Source organism: Bufo gargarizans, chromosome 7 (assembly GCF_014858855.1).
Source record: "Bufo gargarizans isolate SCDJY-AF-19 chromosome 7, ASM1485885v1, whole genome shotgun sequence".
Classification (NCBI taxonomy): Eukaryota; Metazoa; Chordata; class Amphibia; order Anura; family Bufonidae; genus Bufo; species Bufo gargarizans.
The window spans coordinates 33,469,902-33,493,693 of NC_058086.1; the positions used below are offsets into that span (position 1 = coordinate 33,469,902).

At 45.4% G+C, this 23,792-nt stretch overlaps 2 protein-coding genes across 2 annotated transcripts in view; both read left to right on the forward strand.

The window, feature by feature from the left end:
* The window catches only part of COL24A1 (collagen type XXIV alpha 1 chain), a 231,165-nt gene extending 216,992 nt beyond the window's left edge, over positions 1 to 14,173 (forward strand). The window contains exons 53-60 of the mRNA XM_044301461.1: positions 2,720 to 2,755; positions 4,499 to 4,534; positions 5,384 to 5,410; positions 6,228 to 6,293; positions 8,044 to 8,212; positions 10,018 to 10,127; positions 10,408 to 10,617; positions 12,838 to 14,173. Coding sequence (XP_044157396.1) covers positions 2,720 to 2,755; positions 4,499 to 4,534; positions 5,384 to 5,410; positions 6,228 to 6,293; positions 8,044 to 8,212; positions 10,018 to 10,127; positions 10,408 to 10,617; positions 12,838 to 12,981 — 798 coding nt within the window. The 3' untranslated portion in view covers positions 12,982 to 14,173. The remainder of the gene's footprint in view (positions 1 to 2,719; positions 2,756 to 4,498; positions 4,535 to 5,383; positions 5,411 to 6,227; positions 6,294 to 8,043; positions 8,213 to 10,017; positions 10,128 to 10,407; positions 10,618 to 12,837) is intronic.
* Positions 14,174 to 22,348: 8,175 nt separating this feature from the next.
* Positions 22,349 to 23,792, forward strand: part of ZNHIT6 (zinc finger HIT-type containing 6) — a 31,020-nt gene continuing 29,576 nt past the window's right edge. The window contains exons 1-3 of the mRNA XM_044301310.1: positions 22,349 to 22,483; positions 22,877 to 22,942; positions 23,335 to 23,441. Coding sequence (XP_044157245.1) covers positions 22,386 to 22,483; positions 22,877 to 22,942; positions 23,335 to 23,441 — 271 coding nt within the window. The 5' untranslated portion in view covers positions 22,349 to 22,385. The remainder of the gene's footprint in view (positions 22,484 to 22,876; positions 22,943 to 23,334; positions 23,442 to 23,792) is intronic.

Genomic DNA, 23,792 nt, shown 5'->3' on the forward strand with positions numbered 1-23,792 from the left:
CCCATGGCAACCAAACAGCTCAGGTTTAAAGGGCATCTGTCAGCAGTTTTGAACCTATGACACGGGCTGACCTGTTACATGTGCACTTGGCAGCTGAAGGCATCAGTGTTGGTCCCATGTTCATATGTGCCCTCATTGCTGACAAAACTGATGTTTTAATATATGCAAATGAGCCTCTAGGAGCAACGGGGGCGTTACCTTTACTCCTAGAGGCCCTGCTCTCTCTATAACTGCCACACATTCTCCACTGTGTTAGACAGGGCCAGTGTAAACGTGATCACTAGAGTTGAGCGAATTTTTCAAAAATTCTATTCGGCCGGTTCGCCGAATTTTTTCAAAAAATTTGCTTAGATCCGAATTTATTTGCACCGAATCGCATTAAAAAAACTGCTATTTCCTGCCCGCAGAGAGCCTGTATAGTGGTGTAGAACACTGTGCCTTGCAGTAACACGCATAGGGAGTGTAGTGGTAGTGAAACAATACTGCGAGTCCGTATGACATTCAGATAACGTCACTCCTAGAATCACTGCACACTTCACTTATTTGGGCCAAAACTCACCAAATAACTCAAGTATGAACTCAGCCTTACAGGTCGATGTTAGCACCAACAAATAAGAGGTAGAAATATTTCCTTGTAATAAACCCTGTTAATGGCGGTATCAAACAATAACAAGAACGGTTTGCTGGAATTACGGAGCTGTATAATGGCAATTTGGATCCCCAGTCAGTGCAGCAAGGTGTAATAGGATTGTTCCTACTACCCAGGCTGTAACGTCCCCTACTGAACCCTTGCTGTGGACTGATTCCTCCCTATCCTTTCCCTGCACCTTGAGTAATCTTTCCCTGAACTTGTAAATCGTCTTTTTAGCACAATGAAGTCTTTCCTGGCACTGTCCCTAGCGCCTGCTGATGTCTCTCCCTGCACTAAGTACACTGGAAAATGGCAGAATCCAAGATGTATGAGGCTATTTATAGGGCTGTGACATCACAGGGCTGTCTGGCTGCTGATTGGCTGCATGCATGGTATTATGGGTGATCCCGCCTTCCCAGAGTTCCTTGCTCCATGTCCTCACACGTGCAGCAGCCATTTTAGGAAAAACTGCCCTTTAATTTCTCCAACTACTCAGGATAATAAGCTAGACTGTGAATGGTTACTGTGGCAACAACGTCAGTTTTCCTGTTAGGTTTGATAAATGAGGTACAGTGTGTTCATAAATGTGAAATTAGAAATGACCACATTTAATTTTATATAATGCCAAATTGCTAGTACAATGAACGACTCGAGTCCGCCAGAACTGGGGCAGCTTTTTTTGTTCCTTTCTGCCTCCTAGAAGGGGTACATTGAGCAGGGGACCCTCCTCTATAACGTTCATATGCCCTAGCAGGACATATGGAGAGAAGTTGCCTTCATAAAACAAACCCCTTAAAGGGGTTATCCAATGATTAATGTAAAAAATGAAAATCAGATATCTTATAAGGCATGACAGTCTCTTTCTAACAAACCTAGAACCAGCCCTGTATCTCACATGGATCCAGAGATCTCCCCATTCATTGCTCCAATGGCTCTGCTAGATTCATTTCAAGCTAGCAGCCCCCCGGGCGTGTACTTTTTTCAGGGGGCGTGTCCTTTTTACTGCAGCTGGTGGCAGTTGAAGGATGGAACTGAGCGTGTGCTTCCATCTCGCTAAGCAGAACAGAGAAATCAGAAAAAGAGCAAACAGCAGGTGGCGCTATACAGATAGATTTCATTGAATACCTCTCTGGCTAAACTACATTTTTAATTACATGCAATTTCAAAAGTATTCAGATCCAAGTGCTGGTTTGACAAATGTAGAATATTTTTCAGGGGATAACCCCTTTAAGGGTTTTCCTTCATTTTTATAAAATGGGGAAAGTTGCTTTGACCTTCTGAATTCAACCATATATTTACACGTCTATATATTTACATTGTGGAATGTTGAAATGGAAAAATTCCTATCCAAATTGACAAAGTGTAAATGATAACAATGTACACACAGTACATATATGTCTTGAGATGGCGAACATTTCCAAGATAAATAAAAGGAATGCTAAATCCCCAGTTACTGAAGTATTGCAGCTCAGACATTTAAGGTGAACAGAGGATGGAGACAGCCCCCGAACACACACGTACCCCACGTACTAATACGATGTTTCACTGACCTTTACAGGCTATAAACATGGATGTCAAACTCATGGCCCTCCAGATGTTGCAAAACTACAACTCCCATCATTCCCTGATAGCTGTAGTATGCCCAGGCATGATGGGAGTTGTATTTTTGCAACAGCTGGAGGGCCACGAGTTTGACATCCCTGGGCTATAATATCACTAAGGATATTTTTACACTTTCGCTGCATAATAAAATTATAAATGATGCAGTGGGGTTGACAGAAGTTGCCTCCTACCTCTCTGTCTCCTTCGGTGCTGCGGTTGCTATTGACTGTGGCACCTAAGGAGTTAACCCACTCCTGACACAGGTGGTACAGACACAGTGACAGGGAGAGAGTGGGGTACGAGAGGGGAAGCCCTTGAACCGCCGTCCCTGGGGGAATGAGCAAATGTCTATTCACCTAATGGAACGTGTCCACTGAGACCTGTGTATGTATCCTGCGTATAGGGACTGAGTGACTGGGACGTCTGTAAGCAAAGTCTGTATTTCCAATATGTTTCACTTTAGTGATCTATTTATTTGATTTGCAGGGAGATCGGGGTGAAAAGGGATCAAAAGGTGAAATGGTAAGAAAATATGGTAATAAACCTGTGCATATTAAAGCTTGGGGTGTAGAATGAGCCATGTATAGGATGTTTGAGAATAGGCAAGTACTAGAAATTATTTGAAGGCATCTATATGAAGCCCTGCAAATCTGTGCACATTCAGTGATTAAATAGACCCCAAATAAGGGGGGCAAAAGATTTATGTCTCATTAGTGTCTTACTGGCTGAGGACTCTTAGGAGGACTTTTCCTGCTCAGACCCTTTTATTTTTACATAGGACATTATATTGAACTAACGTTTCCATTTAACTAGGGACATCTGCTAGTTTCCTACAAAGGGTTAACCCAGTGCGGAGATCATGCACCGAACAGCCCCCAAATTGGAGTAATTGGGGAAGATTTACTAATCCTATAGGACAGAGTTAGGCTACATGCACACGACCGTATGTGTTTTGAGGTCCGCATATTGCGAATCCGCCCAAAAAAAGTATGACATCCGTATGCCAATTTTTTTTTTTGGCAGATCCATTGTAACAATCCCTAAAACGGACAAAAATAGGACATGTTCTTTTTGCAGGGCTACGGAACGGACATACTGATGCGGTCAGCACTCTGTGTGCTAAAAGGAAAGAAGGACCGGCACTCGCTGTTGGTATATAATCTTGTCATTTATTGTCACGTTCCAGTCACGCGTTTCACATACAGTCTGCCTTTATCAAACGCGTCACTGGAATGTGACAATAAATCCCAAGATTATATACCAACAGCGAGTGCCGGTCCTTCTTTCCTTTTATCTACATGGGACGCCTGCCCTGGGACACGCGCACCGCCACTCTATTTCCCGCTGTGCCGATCGATATATTGTATACATAGCACACAGTGTGCTGTCCGCATTTTTTGTGGACCCATTGAAATGAATGTATTTCAAACCAGCAATACAATGTAACAAAATCTCCAAGGGTTTTATGTAAACTGCTTCCAGCTGGAAGCCATTGAAATGAATGGGTCCGCATCCTATCCGCAGAACGGACACAGAAACAAACAACATTCGTCTGCATGTAGCCTTAGGCAACCTCCAGCACTCCAGTTGTTCTGAAACTACAACTCCCAGCATGCATACTTGCACTGCTGTACTCAGAACTCTCATAGAAATGAATGGAGCATGCTGGGAATTGTAGTTTCACAACAGCTGGAGTGCCGATGGTTGCTGACCCCTGCTATAGATGGTATGAGCTTAGACCAGCTGTCTTCACCTTCACCAGATTTCTCACAGGGGCTCAGACTGGATGATAAGTCTGGACATTCTTGTCTAGCTCTATGCCGGCTACTGGTTGGCTTTACTTTGAGACAGAATTTGATGCCAGAATTGTAGCGCCGTGTTGATGTAAAATATTGCATCTTAGGCCACGCCCTTTTCCTGCGAAGCCACTCCCCCTTTCCGCTAAGCCCACCTGTTTTTAATGATTGAAACAAAATTGAAGCAACCCTAGCATATTACACCACTTTTTAGATGGTTTGTAGGTGCAGACACGCCAGTCAACCTGGGCCATTGTGTCTTCCTGATGTAAAGAACTCAGTGGGAATTCAGTGTAGTTGCTGTCCATTAGATTAACCCTTTATGGCATCTTGTAGAGGGGGAGGTACATCTCTTCTCACTTCCACAATACCAGTACTTGACATTTTACGTCTGTGTCCATTGATAGACAAGTATATGGAAACATAAATAGGTTGTGCTTTTTGTAATAATTATTTGTTTTATTTCTAGGGACCTCAAGGACCCCCAGGGAACCCAGGCCCACCTGTAAGTACGATACACAGCATTAATATAATACTACTATTCATCTGCACTAGATGCATTGAACCTCAGGTATCAGAACGGTAAAAAAAAAAATGTTGCCAAAATCAATGAATCAGACGTCAGCTTTCCTCCTGCACTGGAAAATCTAAGCTGACCTACAGCGCCTATGTCTAGTGAAGCTTCTATATATGTAGACCTTTATTTTATATCTAACTGGTGTAATGTACTTAGATTGTGAGCCCCATTGGGGACAGGTTGATGCTAACCTCTGTAAGCATCTGCGGAATATAGTAGCACTATTTAGGCTTCGTTCACATCACCGTTCTCCTGCTCCGTTTAGGAGAACGGAAAGGACGGAGAAGGCACATAACTGAGCCAAACGGAGCCTAAGTACCCCATAGACTATAATGGGATCCGTTATGTTTCCGCTCAGAAGATGATTTTGAAGCGTAGACAAAAGTCCTGCGCGCACAACTTTTGTCTCCTCTCCAAAATCATCTTCTGAATGGAAACATAACGGATCCCATTATAGTCTACGGGGTCTTCAGGCTCCGTTTGGCTCAGTTATGTGCCTTCTCCGTCCTTTACTAAACGGAGCAGGAGAACGGAAAGGCTGAACGGTGATGTGAACGAAGCCTTAGGTGCATAAAATAAAATAATGGGGCGAGTTATGTTGCAATATTGTTGTAAGTTGTTACAATGTTGCAGCTTTCTAGCCCTATGTTCTGCTGTATGAAGACCGATGCTTGAGCGCCAATATATTTTTGTCAATGTTACACAATAAATATACAATTTCAATAACTGTTTAAAATGGCAAACTTGTAAAATTAATATATTATATGTTTTTTTTAGGGTCCACGGGGTGGACCAGGACCAACGGTAAGTGTACAAGATGTATTAAGCATAGAGAGACAGCTCTGTATACATCGTGTTCACACTCGAGTCTTTCCATCAAAATGTGCGCTTCCCCTCCACCCACTGGTTACAGGAAGATCATACAGAGATCTAGGGCCGGATTTATCATTAGCTCAAGTCAAAATAATGGAGTGAAAAAGTCGCTAATTTTTGCGCAATTACAAAAATGTGCGACTTTTATTGGCTCTGCGCTTGCCAGTTTTCAGAAAGTGGGCGTGTTTTCTTATGTAAATGAATCTCTAGACAGATTTACTATTGCGACAATTTAAAAAGTCGCAAAAATTTGCGCAAGTGAGGACCATGCTTATCTTATGTGACTTTTTAATAGAACATGCGACTTTTTCGTAAAGACGTGCGACTTTTGTAAAGCCGCTTACTGAAGGATAAACTGCTACCGTCAAAACAAATTTATCACAGTAATAAAGGACCATTAATAAATCTGACTTAGCCAAAAGTGACCTTGGACGTATGTAAAAGTGGATTACGACGTAAGTGCAATGATAAAGCTGGCCCCTAATGTCCAAGAGATGTCAGGGGAAAGAAGGATCAGGCATATGGGACTTCAGAATGCCCAATCCTTTGTTACAATGGGAGAATAAGATACTGCCATTCCCTTTCCCATTGGAATAAACGTGCACACTGAGGAAATTCGGCTTCGCTGTGAATCGAATTTTCCCTCAAATTCAGATCAAAGTCCACTTCGGACAGTTCGATTCGCTAAACACTAATCATAGTACAAGCTGCCACATCTTTAATGAACTCTTTGCATTTCTTTACATAGAAAGTGATGGACATGAACTCAGCTATCCAGGCCCTGATGGAATCACATGCAGCTTTGCAGATGGAGGTAGGAAAGAGTCATTTTTATTTTGCTCCAAACCAAACTGAATTAATTCATTACACACAACGGACATGGTTTTCTGGGGCTGGAGCACAAATCATATCTAGTTAATTAGTTAAAATTGCAATTCAGAGTCCGGGAGAACTAAATGGTTGTCATCAGTATTCCTAGAACGACGTATTATGTAGTGAACTTTCAGTAATTTAAAAGAACAGGACGACTCAGTGACTTTCATTATATAAATAAAGGGTAATGAAATGTATTATAGTGATATGTAAATTCTGAAAAGTAGTCTCATCCATAGTGATGTCATGTGGCTGCGATGGCCTTGGTGGATACTATGTCGCCATGATGTGTGCTGTTGGTTGCATTATATCATTATTACCACATCACTATTTTTCAATCAATATTAAGGTAAAGGGCTTGGGAGACTAGAGGAGAATATATGAGGCATACATATCTGAAAGTTTTCAGCAAATGTCTGGGAGGTCTAAACCTTTACAAGTGATCGGCAGGGGTCCAACCAGGGGCGGACTGGGAATTTAAAGTGGCCCTGGAATTTTTTTTTAAAGTGGCCTTATGTTGTATGCGGATCCAAATGGACAGTAGGCTGGGCCAGCAATACCATATCACTAAATACCATCCCATCAGAACCATATACCACAGTGCGGCACAATATACTGCCCCAGAAGCTGTCCCTTTGTGGTGGCCATCAATAGCTGCCATGTTCGGTTCTTCTCCAGTTGTCTCTGATTAGGATATGGAGCAGGGGACATAGGAGGTGAGATGTGGCCCACAGTTGAATTCAGGAGGGCAGGGGCCAGGAACAGTACATGGATACCTGATTCTCAAAGCTTTAATTACCCCTGAGAGCTCAATGTGTACCCAGCCAGCGGCCGGAGGAGGGCTTGGGCAGCCCACTGGGAAATTTCCCTGTAAGGTCTATGGCCAATCCACCCCTGGGTCCAACACCCCACACCTCCGGTAACCAGTAACCCCACTGCTTCTGGAGCCTTACTGCAGAGCTCCATCCATTGTGCAGTGCAGTTCCCACTGAAGTGGATGGGAGCGACGTGGCAGTAACCAGCTCTGTCTACAGCACAATGGACCGCGCTGTGGAGTTCCAGCACAGAACAGCAGGGGCGTGGGGTGTCAGACCCCTGCCGATCAGATAGTGGTGATCTATCCTGAGGGTAGACCATCACTTGTAAAGGGTTCGACAAACCCCTTTAAGTATATACAGCATATCTGCTATTCCGTTATGCAATAAATATATATGAAATGCAGTATAGTCATTGTAAATGCATAGAAAGGGCCCTAAGGGTCTGTTCACACTGCCATCAGAGAATCTGCTCAGAACCACACTCAGCAGTTTGTGAGAAGGAATAGCACTGCTTGCACCACTATTCAGAAAGCATGACTGGACCTGACGGCCCCTGAGGTCGATCGGGCACCGGCGGTATTCGTCATGGAACAGAGTAACAGAGTGGTCTAAGAAATTAATTATTCTGATTCCAGGTGACCTCCTTTAGAAGAATTCTGTTCCAAAGATGTTGATGTTAACTGTTAAATTTAATTTTTTTTTTTCCCCTTTTTTCCTTTTTTCCTGTCCAACTAATGCTGCGCATGACCTTTTTGTGTCTGTCTGTAATTTTTGCATTTGGCACTTCTTTGTACCTCGTTACCTTCACGTTACCCTCTGATTACATGTTACTGACATATATTACTCTCTGGCTGCAATCTTACTAACATGCAGAGCTATCAAAATACTGAAGTAACCATACTAGATTTTAACACGGAGATCTTTAAAACACTCCGCTACCTGACGGATTTAATGCACAGTATAAAGAACCCTCCTGGAACCCGGGACAATCCGGCTCGTATTTGTCGAGACCTTCTCAACTGTGAACGGAAAGTGGCAGATGGTAGGTGCATGGTATTCGCTTCTAAACCAGAGCCCCCCCATGTGTGTGTAAGGTCGGGGGTCCTGCTGTACAGATGTTGCACTAGCCCCCATGAGTTTAAAAAATATACCTCAACTATTCCCAAGAAAAAATTCCAAACAAATAAGGCCACAAGCATGATCTGTCAAATGATCTGAAAAATAACCTCTGTGTGAACAAAGCTAATAAGTCCAACCTCTATGAAGATGTATTAAATGGGAATTCTGAGTAAATCCTCCGTTCAAGATCTTCATCTCTTCGTCAGGGTGTAGAGAGGTTACAAAGAACATTTGACTCTGGAGGACCTGTCCTGTAGTACAGACAACCCACTGAATGTGTAATGCTTCATTTCACCTGCAGGGGCACTGCAGGGAGACTGAACACTTACTAACAGGCTTCCCCACTGGTCGCTGGGAGTCTTTTTTATATTATTATTAATGTAGGGATTTTAAAAAGTAGAGAACCCCTTTTAAAATATTTGATCAGCACAAAATGTTAAAGGGGTTATCTAATCCCTAGAACGACCCCCCCTAATGCCCAGGCCCCTCATATAGGTTATACTTACCCTGTTTCCCAGCACCTGTGTTGCTCCTGAACCCCGCACGGCTGCCACTGCATCTCCCCGTCGTGCAGATCAAAACATCCGGGGTGGGGGGCGATGACGTGTGGGGGGCAGCCAAAAGCAGGCCGCGACGGGGATAAGCCTCCCTAACGTACCTGTCGTGGTCTGCTATTGGCTGTTCCCCCCATTGCCAGATGTTTTGATCCGTGTGACGGGGAGATGCAGCAGCAGCCGTGCGGCCATCACGGGGCAACGCGGATGCTGGGGGCGCGGGGTAATTATAACCTATATGAGGGGCCCGGTCATTAAATGACTTGCTTGAAGGGCATCTATCAGCAGATTTGTACCTATGACACCGGCTGACCTGTTACATGTGCACTTGGCAGCTGAAGGCATCTGTGTTGGTCCCATGTTCATATGTGTCCGCATTACTGAGAAAAATTATGTTTTATTATATGCAAATGAGCCTCTGGGAGCAATCGGGGCGTTACCATTACTCCTAGAAGTTCTGCTCTCTCTGCGACTGCTGCACCCTCTGCACTTTGATTTACAGAGCCAGGCAGTGAAAACATCATTATGCCCTGTCCATCAAAGTGCAAAGCGTGTGGCAGTTGCAGAGAGAGCAGAGCCTCTAGGTGTAATGGCAACGCCCCCGTTGCTCCTAGAGGCTCATTTGCATATATTAAAACCTCATTTTTCTAGGCAATGTGGACACATATGAACATGGGACCAACACAGATGCCTTCAGCTGCCAAGTGCACATGTAACAGGTCAGCCAGTGTCATAGGTACAAAACTGCTGACAGATACCCTTTAATATGTCTCCGTTACCTTTTTGCTGTTTTGAATTATCCTTTTGCTGATTTTTACTTACTCATGAAAAAATCTCTGTGCTCAGGTGGAAACTATAAACGGGCTGCTGCTGTTCACAGACTTAGTTTTATCTCTCATATCGGATATTCTGGTCTCAAGTACTTTGTGTTCATAATGATGAGTGCTGCCCTGAATGAGCTGCAGACCTGATTGTTTCAATAAGGCTACATTTACACAAATTGCCTAAATCTGGAATAAATTACAGTAAATCTGATAAGGCTGAGGCCAGGCCTATGTCACTAAAACACACTCACTTTTAGCACAAAACGGTAAAAAGTCATAAAGTTCTGTTACTGCATAAAGTCATGCCACCACCTACGTCCGTCACTCATTGGTTGCATTGTGTCTTGTAGGAAAGTACTGGATTGATCCCAATCTTGGATGTCCATCAGATGCCATAGAAGTGTTTTGTAACTTTACAGCAGGAGGGCAGACATGTTTATCACCTGTCACTGTGACAAAGGTATCGTAACCCGTCAATTACAGCTTTCGACAAGGGGAGAGACATATTTGTAAGGTTTTATTCCGAGAGGCACTAAAATGGGGAACAGCACAATTGTGGAGACGGTTCTGCTAAGGTCACCAGTCCTATTAATGTGTTTCAGGGTCTCCACCAATGAAAATCCCCAAGTCATATAGAGACCCCTACTCGGCTTCTTGACTTCAGGCAGACACTAGTCTCCAAGTATTTCATATTCCAACTAATAAATCTATTTATTCACTCATCTTTTCCATCTAACCAGCTGGAGTTTGGCGTCGGCAAAGTGCAGATGAATTTTCTCCATTTGCTGAGCTTACAGGCCGTTCACACCATCACTATCCACTGTCTGAACACACCGGTTTTGGGGATAGAGGCTGGAGAAGGGACACCCCTTCTCTTCAAAGGATGGAATGGCCACAAATTTGAAGGAAAAAACTTACTTGAAAGAAACGTGCTTCTAGATGAATGCAAGGTAAGACGATTAAGTACAAATGCAATATGTGCAAGTGCATGTCACCAACAGGAAACCAGAAGCAAGTAGGAAAGCACAGGAGAGAGGAGAAGAGTTCACTGGCCCAGCTAAATAGTGATGGGACGTTTTTAGATAAATTTTGATATCAGACAAGCTTCTGATGAAATCAAATACGAGAAAAGTGATAATGACTACACGGTGACAGAAAGTATTCAGTGTGATAAGACTTCCATGATATAGATGTGGCTTATAATTATGAGAAACCCCTGTGTGACCTGAATGGGCTGATATAGTGAAACTGAAGTAGTCACAGAATATTACTCAATAGACTGGAGATAAGAATCCTGTCCTCAAGAGATGGCATTGGCAGAAACCCAAAATGTGAGATCAGAAAGGGTTCTGGTGAGCTGTGCCTGAACCCCTTTATACTGAAGGACTATATCTATATTTCAGTAGAGCACCACTGAAATTTATGGTACTTTAAAAAAACCTCTAGAGATGGAAGTCCCCAGAGGGGTTCAGACACAGCACAGAATGGGGCTCTAAATTTTGAGAACTGGAGTGGGAACTGATTTCATTCAGTGTTAGTGTTGTCTTCTGCCATTTGCAAATGAAAGTAGTAGAGATGAGTCCTCAACGTGACACCCCCACGTATTCACCAGTCTGCATTAGTTTACACCTAAGTGGCCCATTGATTTAAAAAAGTGTAACCCCCCTCTGTTCACCAGTGTACGTGAGTGTCTACATTGATTGATTTCTGACCAACTGCTTCCCCTGCCAATACCAGTTGATTGCAAGTTCTGACAGCAGACTCCTCTTCCGCTTGACTCCCTTATTGCTGAAGGGACTGGTTCTCTTGTAGGGCTGGGTTATCACATTGCAGTTGCCCCAGGTGGCACAATCTTCAAATTGACTGCAGCTAAAAAATTTTTTGCTGTTAATGGTTGTGCGATTTTGCAGCTAATCAGCAGTTAAGAGGGCTTTCTGAGATTTTTTTATTGACGACCTATCCTCTGGATAGGTCACCAGTATCTGATCTGTGGGGATTCGACCCCTGGGACCCCCACTGATCAGCTGTTTGAGATATCACCAGTGCTCACAGTGGCACAACGGCCTTTTCTCAGCTCACCAAGTACAGCGCCACACATTTGATGTGTTGTGCTTGGTATGGCAGCTCAGCCCCAATCAATTCAAAGGGATCTGAACTGTGCCTAGGCCATCTGATGAATGAACATGACATCACATGGCCTAGGGAAATCTGTGAGAAGGCCGAGACGCTACTGGGGCCGCCAATGCCTTCACAAACAGCCGATTGGCAATAGGTAATCAGTAAAAATATCTTGGAAAACCCTTTTAATCACTCGGCCATTAAAGGAGAGGTCAGATCCGCCATCCAGAACCCCTGCCAATCGGCTGTTTGAGAAGGCCAAGGTGCTCCGGAGAGCACAGCTGCCTCCTCACAGCATACCAAGCATAGCGCCATACATTGTATAGTGGCTGTGCTTGGTATTGCGGCTCATTACTATTCACTTGAATTGGGCTGGGCAGCACCTAGGCCAGTGATGTCGAACCTTTTAGAGACCGAGTGCCCAAAATGCAACCCAAAACCAACGTATTTATTGCAAAGTGCCAACACGCCAATTAACCTGAATACTACAGTCCAATATAGTATATCTTCCATGTACTTTATCATTTAGCTATAATAGCCTGCCTGCATTTAATGCGCTGCCTGTGCTGTTCATAGTGCGCCCTGCGCTGATGAATGGCAGGAAAAGTCTGAGGCAGTGATGGCAACTCCTAGCATGCTCCATTCATTTCTATGGAGTTAGTAGCACGGTCAAGCAAGAGTGCATCTTGGGAGTTGTAGTTTTACCACAGCCTCAGTGCCGGAGGTTAGCCACCACAGGTCTAAGGCATATTGGTACACTTTAGACTTTTTCCAGGGGCTGGGTGCCCAGTGAGAGGGCTCTGAGTGCCCCCTTGGGCACCCGTGCCATAGGTTTGCCACCACTAGGCCCACATGACCGATGAATGTAACGGCACTGGGCTAGGAAGAGGCCGCAGCACTCATCAGAGCACCCCCACCTCCTTAAACAGCTCCTCAATATCATATTGACTCCCTAACCTGAGGATAGGCCATCAATATCAATCTCCAACAACCCCTTTAACCCCTTCACTTTGTCCATCACAGTGATTAATCAAGGACTCTCCTTGTTGCAGGTACAGGACGGCAGCTGGCACAAGACAAAATTCAAGTTTCATACTCAAGACACGAACCAACTTCCAATTGTAGACATCTCCAAGTTCACCCTCGTCCAGAAAGGACAGCATTATCTGGAGAACGGTCCAGTCTGCTTCCTCTGAGAGGGGCAGCTGCTAAGCGCAAGTCTCTTTTCTATAAAAAAGAGCCTTTAAAACTAAGGGAAGGTAGCAGTGTCTCCACTGCGTGACTATTACAGACCATTGTGTGGGCAATCTTCTAAAGAAGCCGGAAGAGACTTCCTCCTAAGAAGGACATATTTCACAGGAATATTGATAGAGTATTTAAGTTTTAATTAATCTTTTTTTTTTTTTTTTTTATAAATACAACTTTGAATCAAAAACTTTATCTATACCTGAGACAAATATAATATAGCACTGTACAAGTTGCCTTCAAGGAAGCAGTCGGCTTGCAGAGGAGCAGTACTGGTTACTACTCTGGAAAAGTGCAATAATGTTTTTGAAAAAATAAAAATAAATTTTTTATCATGAGTAACTCCTTGGTTGGACGGCAGAACGATCACCTGCCCTGCAGCGGGGACGAAACACTAAGTTGGATCTTGGTCCTTTGCGGACGTATACCTCTCGTGAGATGGTACCCTACCTCTTCCGCGTTGCCTAGTCCCCCTATAATAACAAGGTGCTAACGGCTTAAAATTGAATAAATCTGATTGCTTCACTTCTGTATGTACTGGCTACATCAATTGTCCTCTCGTATTCCTATCTGAAATCCATTTATTTCAGCAAGACATTTATTTATGTGAAAGGATCAGTCTATTTTTGTGATAGCCCCGCATAGCACAATGTATATGGTGCCTATAAGTCATATTTTCTTATTGTAAAAAAAAGTTTAAAAAAAACTTGCAAATAAAGTTTTGCCTTCTTCCGCTTCTATTATTCCCTCCTCCCCTCCGCTGACATCCGAAACGGCATCCGTGTTGTTATATAAGTATGTATATATTTTGTAACATGTATTGAGATTTTAATACAGCGGATATTTTATAATGCTGATGTTAAATTATAATAATTGTAATCGTTTCAGATGTTTAGATGATATTTTTTTTTTTGCATTATTAATTGGTGCTATTTTTTATTTAATTCAGATTTGTCTAAAAAAAAAAAATCCATGTTTCAGTCAAAACCGGAAAATGTGTTAGCAGCCGGTTGTGTATTGGTTATGTGTCTACCGGTATATTTTAACCTTTCATCATAACGTGAGATTGTCAGCCGTACAATTACCACTGTAGTAAAAGATCTGCCTTAGTGTTAATAAAACAGCGCTGTACACGACGAGGAATGGCGTCCTGTTTCTCTGCTTTGTATTTAGTCATGTTGATTTGTTACACTGTAAGTGCAATACCAATTGATTATTCATTATACAGGTTCCCTTCCATAAGGCATATGGATGTGGTTACGGAAATGGCTGTGGATCCGCTGTGCCGCTGAACAGATTTGACTTGGGTATAACTCTAAGGGCATTTTCCTGGCAGCCCCATATACAGGGATCTGGACTCCGCTGCAGGGGAACTATCAGGCTACTACCTCTTGGAGTAGTCAGTGGCTGCTGACCCACAGGGGCCAAGAGACACTGGCGTGGAGCACCAAAGCATCAGGCAAAACCATAGCCAGGAAACAAGTCGAGGCCAGGTAGGGTTTGTGCAATCTGGAAAACAGTCCAAGGGTCAGGGCAGGCAGCACAGGGACAGTCTGAGAGACAGGTGGAGATCAGTACAGGCTGCAAATAGTCGGTACATAAAGTATCAAATAAGACCATAGCACGCCTTTGCAGGAAATAATTATCAGTACCTATTGGTTAGGAACCCTCCCAGCCGGGAGCAGCTGGGAAAGCACAAGTGATGGCCCTTTAAGAGGCTGAGAGGGATGCAAGAGCCTGCAGGCAGAAGGAACAGCCCTACCAAGACCACAGGACCGCCGAGAAGACACAGGAGGACGCCAGTGGGCACGAAACGCCGGAGAGTCATAAAAGGGAGGTATCTGTGACTCCTACTTTTGGGGACCCAGCCAATTCTTGCACTGAACGGTCGCCATGTAATACGTCATTTCATCTGTAGTAGGCCAATTCAGAGGCCGGACCCATGGTGATAATCAGACAACAGAGGCAGCCCCCACTCCCCACCCCCACCTATAAAAAAGATACAGATGTAACAAATGTTAATGTTGAACACAATTCACATGTGGTATGAATGCTGCAAATCTTACTTAAAAAAAATATAATACACTGGACTCGGTTGATATATTCAGCTACTTATGTGAGGGCTCTTTAACACAAGTAAGTTTTCCATCCGCGTGCGATGCATGAAGTGAACACATTGCATCTGGACCCATTCATTTAAATCCGTTTTTCATGCAGCATTTTTGCGTTGTGGAAAACTCGCAGCATGTTCTATATTGTGGTTTTTTTCACACAGCCTTTATCCCATAGAAATGAATGGGAAGTGTGTGAAAAAACGTAAGGCATCCAGATGCAATGTGTTTTTCACTGATGGTAGCTAGGACATGTAGATTATTATTATTCCATGAAAAACGGATGCAATCTGCATACACATTAGACCCCTCTAGGTGCTGCTTATCTCCAGTGAGAAGAGAGGACAGGGCATGCTGAAATCCAATGTGCCCAATCCTGCATTCTCCCAACATCTGCTATCAGGGACAGTCAGAAGGCCACCATACACATTAGATACTTCGGCTTTCACACCAGCAATTTTGCTGGATCCGTCATGGATCAGAAAAAAACAGTTCTGATAATACAACCGTCTGCATCCGTTATGAACGGATCCGGTTGTATTATCTTTAACATAGCCAAGACGGATCCGTCATGAACTCCTTTGAAAGTCAATGGGGAACGGATCAGTTTTCCATTGTGTCAGAGAAAACTGATCTGTCCCCATTGACTTACATTGTGTGTCAGGACGGATCCGTCTTTCTGCGCACCACATCGCAGACAGAAAAAACGATGCTTGCAGTGTTATTCTCTCCGCAATGGGGACGCAACCAAACGGAACGGAATGCATTCTGGTGTATTCCGTTCTGTTCAGTTCAGTTTTGTCCCCATTAATAATGAATGGGGACAAAACTGAAGTGTTTTCTCCCCGCTATTGAGATCCAGGGGCGGACTGGGAACTTAAAGTGGCCCTGGAAAAAATACTAAAAGTGGCCCTGTTTTGTAGCAGTACCATATTGTGGCACATTACACCACCCTCAACAGAGCCAAATACCACGGCCCATCACAAAATACTGTCACCAGCAACACAAAATATATCCCCAAAAACTTCCACTGGCCGGCTGTGATGAGGGCTCGGATGACCCCTTCGGCATCGGCCCACCGGGAAATTCCCCTGTAGGGTCTATGACCAATCCGCCCCTGTTGAGATCCTATGACGGATCTCAATAGCGGAAAGGGAAAGCGCAAGTGTCCTTACTGATGCACCCATGACGATGACACCACGGTGAGGAGAGGTTTGTATAACGCCAACCCAAAATGTTTCAGACCGATGTACATAAAATTCACCCACATAGCGAGCTTCACAAGGATACAGTGCTGACCCCTGTGCTGCTCAGAAATAAAGGAAGGTGCAGCATAGGGACCGCTGGGTTGAGGATGCACAGCAAATGTCCTAGTCCTAGCTGTATGGCAGGCATCCTCAAACTGCGGCCCTCCAGCTGTTGTAAAACTACAACTCCCACAATGCCCTGCTGTAGGCTGATATCTGTAGGCTGTTTGGGCATGCTGGCAGTTGTAGTTTTGCAACAGCTGGAGGGCCGCAGTTTGAGGATGCCTGCTGTATGGTATAAGATACTGAGAAAATGAATAAGATCTCATCTCTAATAAGCAAATGCTCGATCAGATGACCGATGTCCCCGCTGACCTTCCCCTAAACATCCTGGCCGAGCATGCACACTTATTCATAAAGGTAGAGGATTACAGAGCAAGGATCTGGTATGTTGAAATCCAACATTTCGGAAGCCCCCATATATTAGATTATAAGTGGACCCCTCAAAATCAAATGTGTTTTTAAGCTGAACTAAAGGTGCATTTACATGCACTGATGGAGCAGGCAATTATCGGGAAGGACGTGTACCTTCCCGATAACTACCTGCTCGTCAGTGAAGGAAAGCTCTGCATTTACATGTACCAATCTCCTTCACAATATGGGGACGAGTTATGGCTACTGCTATAGTCAGGGGCGGACTGGAAACTTAAAATAGAGGCAGGATCAGCAATACCATAGGGTAAAATACCGTCCCATCAGAACCATGTACCACAGTGCGGCACAATATATTACCCAAAAAAGTGTCCCTCTGTGGTGGCCATCAATAGCTGCCATTTTCTAGCCTCCTCCTGAGAAGCGACCACAGCAGCGGAATTCAGGAGCACTGGCCAGGTAAATGGATACCTGACTCTCACAGCGTTAATTAGCGATGAGAGCTCATTATGTACCTGGCCAGCGGCAGAGAGGAGGGCTCAGGTGGCCACCTGGGCATAGGCACTCTGGGAAATTTCCCTGTAGGGTCACTCGTCCTCATACAGATTGTTTCTGGGAAGCAGATCGCTGTTCACACAGCACAATTTGATGCCTAGAAACGATGATTGAGATATCCACATAAAAGATGAATTCACCAGCTCAACCGGCACTATTGTTTCTGGGGAGCACTATGTCAGCACTATGGTTTATTGTGCCTGCACTATTATTGATAGAGGACACTTTATCAGTACTACTGTTTATGGGGGGCACTTTATCAGCACTACTCTCAATGGGGCTACATTACCAACGCTACTGTCTATGGGGGGCACTTTACCAGCACTACCGTCTATGGGGGGGTACTTTACCGGCACTACTGTCGATGGTGGACACTTTACCGGCGCTACTCTCTATAGGGGGCACTTTACCAGCACTTTATTGACACTACTTTCTATGTGGGCACTTTATTAGCACTATTGTCTATGGGGGACACTTTGCAGGCTCTACTGTCTATGGGGGACACTTTACCGGCACTACTGTCTATGGGGGGCACTTTATCAGCACTGCTTTTTAAGGGGGGCACTTTACCAGCACTACTGTCTATAGGGGCACTTTACCAGCACTACTGTCTATGGGGGACACTTTACTGGCACTACTGTCTATGGGGGGACACTTTGCTGACACTACTGTCTATGGGGGTGACTTTATCGGAATTACTGTATATGGGGGGCACTTTACTGACACTACTGTCTATGGGGGGCACTTTACCAGCACTACTGTCTATGGGGGCACTTTACCAGCACTACCGTCTATGGGGGGGTACTTTACCGGCACTACTGTCTATGCTGGACACTTTACCGGCACTACTCTCTATTTGGGGCACTTTACCAGCGCTACTGTCTATGGGGGCACTTTACCAGCAATACCGTCTATGGGGGCACTTTATTGACACTACTATCTATGGGGGTCACTTTGCAGGCACTACTGTCTATGGGAGTCACTTTATCAGAACTACTGTCTATGGGGAGCACTTTAAAAGCACTATTGTATATAGAGGACACTTTACCTACACTGCTGTCTATGGGGGGCACTTTACCAGCACTGCTGTCCATGGGGGGCACTTTGCAGGCTCTACTGTATATGGGGGACACTTTACCAGCACTGCTTTCTAAGTGGGGCACTTTAGCAGCACTAATGTCTATAGGGGCACTTTACCAGCAATACCATCTATGGGGGCACTTTATTGACACTACTATCTATGGGGGTCACTTTGCAGGCACTACTGTCTATGGGAGTCACTTTATCAGAACTACTGTCTATGGGGGCACTTTACCAGCAATACCGTCTATGGGGGCACTTTATTGACACTACTATCTATGGGGGTCACTTTGCAGGCACTACTGTCTATGGGAGTCACTTTATCAGAACTACTGTCAGAACTACTGTCTATGGGGAGCACTTTAAAAGCACTATTGTATATAGAGGACACTTTACCTACACTGCTGTCTATGGGGGGCACTTTACCAGCACTATTGTCTATGGGGACACTTTGCAGGCTCTACTGTCTATGGGGGACACTTTACCGGCACTACTGTCTATGGGAGGCACTTTATCAGCACTGCTTTTTAAGGGGGGCACTTTACCAGCACTACTGTCTATAGGGGCACTTTACCAGCACTACTGTCTATGGGGGGACACTTTACTGGCACTACTGTCTATGGGGGGACACTTTGCTGACACTACTGTCTATGGGGGTGACTTTACAGGCACTACTGTCTATAGGAGTCACTTTATCGGAACTACTGTATATGGGGGGCACTTTACTGACACTACTGTCTATGGTGGGCACTTTACCAGCACTACTGTCTATGGGGGCACTTTACCAGCACTACCGTCTATGGGGGGGTACTTTACCGGCACTACTGTCTATGCTGGACACTTTACCGGCACTACTCTCTATTTGGGGCACTTTACCAGCGCTACTGTCTATGGGGGCACTTTACCAGCAATACCGTCTATGGGGGCACTTTATTGACACTACTATCTATGGGGGTCACTTTGCAGGCACTACTGTCTATGGGAGTCACTTTATCAGAACTACTGTCTATGGGGAGCACTTTAAAAGCACTATTGTATATAGAGGACACTTTACCTACACTGCTGTCTATGGGGGGCACTTTACCAGCACTACTGTCCATGGGGGGCACTTTGCAGGCTCTACTGTATATGGGGGACACTTTACCAGCACTGCTTTCTAAGGGGGGCACTTTAGCAGCACTAATGTCTATGGGGGCACTTTACCAGCATTACTGTCTATGGGGGTCACTTTACAGGCACTACTGTCTATGGGAGTCACTTTATCTGAACTACTGTCTATGGGGAGCACTTTACCAGCACTATTGTCTATAGGGGACACTTTACCGGCACTACTGTCTATGGGGGGCACTTTACCAGCACTGTTGTCTATGAAGGACACTTTAACAGCACTGCTTTCTAAGGGGGCACTTTAACAGCACTGCTTTCTAAGGGGGCACTTTAACAGCACTACTGTCTATGGGGGGACACTTTACCAGCACTACTGTCTATGGGGGGCACTTTACCAGCACTACTGTCTATGGAGGAACACTTTGCCGACACTACTGTCTATGGGGGTCACTTTACACGCACTACTGTCTATGGAGGAACACTCTGCCAACACTACTGTCTATGGGGGTCACTTTACAGGCACTACTGTCTATTAAGGTACACTTTACCGGCACTACGGTCTATGGGAGACACTTTACCGGCACTACGGTCTATGGGAGACACTTTACCGACACTACGGTCTATGGGAGACACTTTACCGGCACTACTATCTATGGGGGATACTTTACAGGCACTACTGTCTATTAAGGTACATTTTACCTGCACTACGGTCTATGGGAGACACTTTACCGGCACTACGGGGCATTTTATCAGCACTACTGTCTATGAAGGGACACCTTACTGGCACTACTGTCTATGAAGGGACACTTTACCGGCACTACAGTTTATAGGGGACACTTTACCGGCACTACTGTCTATGGGGGACACTTTACCAGTACTACTGTCTATGGGGGGTACTTTACCGGCACTACTGTCTATGGGGGTCATTTTATCAGCACTACTGTCTATGAAGGCACACTTTACTGGCACTACTGTCTATGAAGGGACACTTTACCGGCACTACAGTTTATGGGGGATACTTTACCGGCACTAATGTCTATATGGGCCACTTTACCGGCACTACTGTCTATGGGGAGCACTTTATCAGCACTACTGTCTATGGGGGGCACTTTACTGGCACTACTGTGTATAGGGGGTACTTTACCGGCACTACTGTCTATGGGGGACACTTTGCCGGCACTACTGTCTATGGGGGACACTTTGCAGACACTACTGTCTATGAAGGCACACTTTACTGGCACTACTGCCTATGAAGGGACACTTTACCGGCACTACAGTTTATGGGGGACACTTTACCGACACTACTGTCTATGGGGGACACTTTACACGCACTACTGTCTATGGAGGAACACTTTGCCGACACTACTGTCTATGGGGGTCACTTTACACGCACTACTGTCTATGGAGGAACACTCTGCCAACACTACTGTCTATGGGGGTCACTTTACAGGCACTACTGTCTATTAAGGTACACTTTACCGGCACTACGGTCTATGGGAGACACTTTACCGGCACTACGGTCTATGGGAGACACTTTACCGACACTACGGTCTATGGGAGACACTTTACCGACACTACTATCTATGGGGGATACTTTACAGGCACTACTGTCTATTAAGGTACATTTTACCTGCACTACGGTCTATGGGAGACACTTTACCGGCACTACGGTCTATGGGAGACACTTTACCGACACTACGGTCTATGGGAGACACTTTACCGGCACTACTAGCTATGGGGGGATACCTTACAGGCACTACTGTCTATGTGGGGCACTTTATCAGCACTACTGTCTATGGGGGACACTTTATCGGCACTACTGTCTATGAGGGGCACTTTATCAGCACTACAGTCTATGGGGGGAACTTTACTGGCACTACTGTCTGTGGGGGGAACATTACCAGCACTACTGTCTATGGGGGACACTTTACCGGCACTACTGTCTATGAGGGGCACTTTATCAGCACTACTGTCTATGGGGGGAACTTTACTGGCACTACTGTCTGTGGGGGGAACATTACCAGCACTACTGTCTATGGGGGGCATTTTATCAGCACTACTGTCTATGAAGGGACACTTTACCGGCACTACAGTTTATAGGGGACACTTTACCGACACTACTGTCTATGAGGGATAATTTACCAGCACTACTGTCTATGGGGGGCATTTTATCAGCACTACTGTCTATGGGGGACACTTTACCGGCACTACTGTCTGTGGGGGGAACATTACCAGCACTACAGTTTATAGGGGACACTTTACCGACACTACTGTCTATGAGGGATAATTTACCGGCACTACTGTCTATGGGGGACACTTTGCTGACACTACTGTCTATGAGGGGTACTTTACATGCACTACTGTCTATGGGGGACACTTTGCCGACACTACTGTTTATGGGGGGGGCACTTTAGCAGCACTACTGTCTATGGTGGGCACCGCACTTTGCCAGCACTATTGTTTATTAGGGGTACACCAGGACGATTATGTCGCTGTTAATGACACATTCTAGTGTTCACATAGTGAATTCAATAAATGTTCTACAAGCGTCCATCCATTAACCCTCCCATTCTGAAATAACCAAGGAACATCCTGATCCTGTGAGCTGACACCCACGCCCTATACACAACCACGTTGCCACCCACTCGCCAACCACAGCATGGCCGCGACACTAGCCAAGCGTATGACGTATTTCCGCCACTCACAACATGGCGGTTCCGTCTTTCTTTGCTGTTCGCCAAGCACAATATGGCTTCACCGACTTCCTGTTTACCTGGGAGCTCACACCGGAAGTAGTCCACACGTGTAGTGACGGGAGCTGCCATGGAGGCTTTGCTGGTGTCTGATGCGTTAGGAATCGGGGTGGACTCCGAGGAATGTGAACACACGGTGCGGCCGAAGAGGAAGATGTCCCTGTATAGGTGGGTACTGATAGCACTGTATGTCGCGGCACTGCAAGTCCCAGCATGTCCAGCCTGCAAGGTAATGTTGTTTTGGAAAGGATATTGCTGGGAGAAGGTGAGGGGGGCGCTGTTCTTATCTCTCCCCCACTGTAAATTATAAGGTTATTACAGGTCACCATGGGCAAGCACAAGATGGCAGGATGTTCTGCAGCAGCCGAGGCCGGCGCCTCTCTGCTATGATTCATCCCTCTGTAGCTCCTCCTGTGCTGCTCTTTCCTTCCTCCTGGCAGTCGGTTGTTTCCCAGGACCGATAGATGTGTTTGCAGCACTTTTTCCACCCTCTCTTCGTCTCGTATTCGCCGTTCTAGTGACCGCGCTCCATTTTCTCTATTCACACTGTGTTTCTTGTAGCTGTGAGACTTGTGGATGTGAAGAGGCGAAGTACAAGTGTCCGCAGTGTCTGAAGTACTCCTGCAGGTACGTGATGTGTTCTTCACCATCTCATGTCTTAGGGCTGTTTCACACGAGCGGATGCCGTGCGTGACATCCGCTCCGTGAATGACAGCCAAGACCCGATGCAGACTGCAGAGACACGGAGCAGTAACATGACTGATGATGCTCCATGCCTCTCTGTGACCTCTTTACTACGAAATCACAGTGAGATAAAGTTGTCACCATGATTTCGTAGTAAAGAGGTCACAGAGAGGCACGGAGCATTATCAGTCATGTTACTGCTCCGTGTCTCTGCAGTCTGCATCGGGTCTTGGCTGTCATTCACGGAGCGGATGTCACGTACGGCATCTGCTCGTGTGAAACAGCCCTTAGTTTCTCACTTCTCCTTGTTCATGACGTCTCTTCTCTTCCCTCAGTTTGCCTTGTGTAAAGAAGCATAAAGTGGACGTTCCCTGCAGCGGCGTCAGAGACAAGACGGCCTTTGTCCCTTTAAGTACATTCAGTGACCTCCATCTACTCAGTGGTAAGTGAAGACAGAGGCAGATTGTCCTCCTGTCATCGCAGTCCTCACCTTCCCTAGGTCAGCCCCCATCAAAGGTCGTAGGTCAGGATGCAGGCTGGGAGTTGTAGTTGTAAAACACCCGGAGAGCCACAGATGTGAGAGACACTTTCACCAGGACCTTTAAAAGGGTTGTCTTTCATTTTACTAAGTGATGACCTGTTATCAGGATACGCCACTACACAGTTGATGGGTGCTGTGTGTAGTGACGGAGGAACAGCTGATCGGCAGGGGTTTGGGGTGTCGGATCCCTGCCGATCAGTTAGTGATGGCCTGTCCTGGGAATGGCCATCGCTCAGTAAAAGCTGGACAACC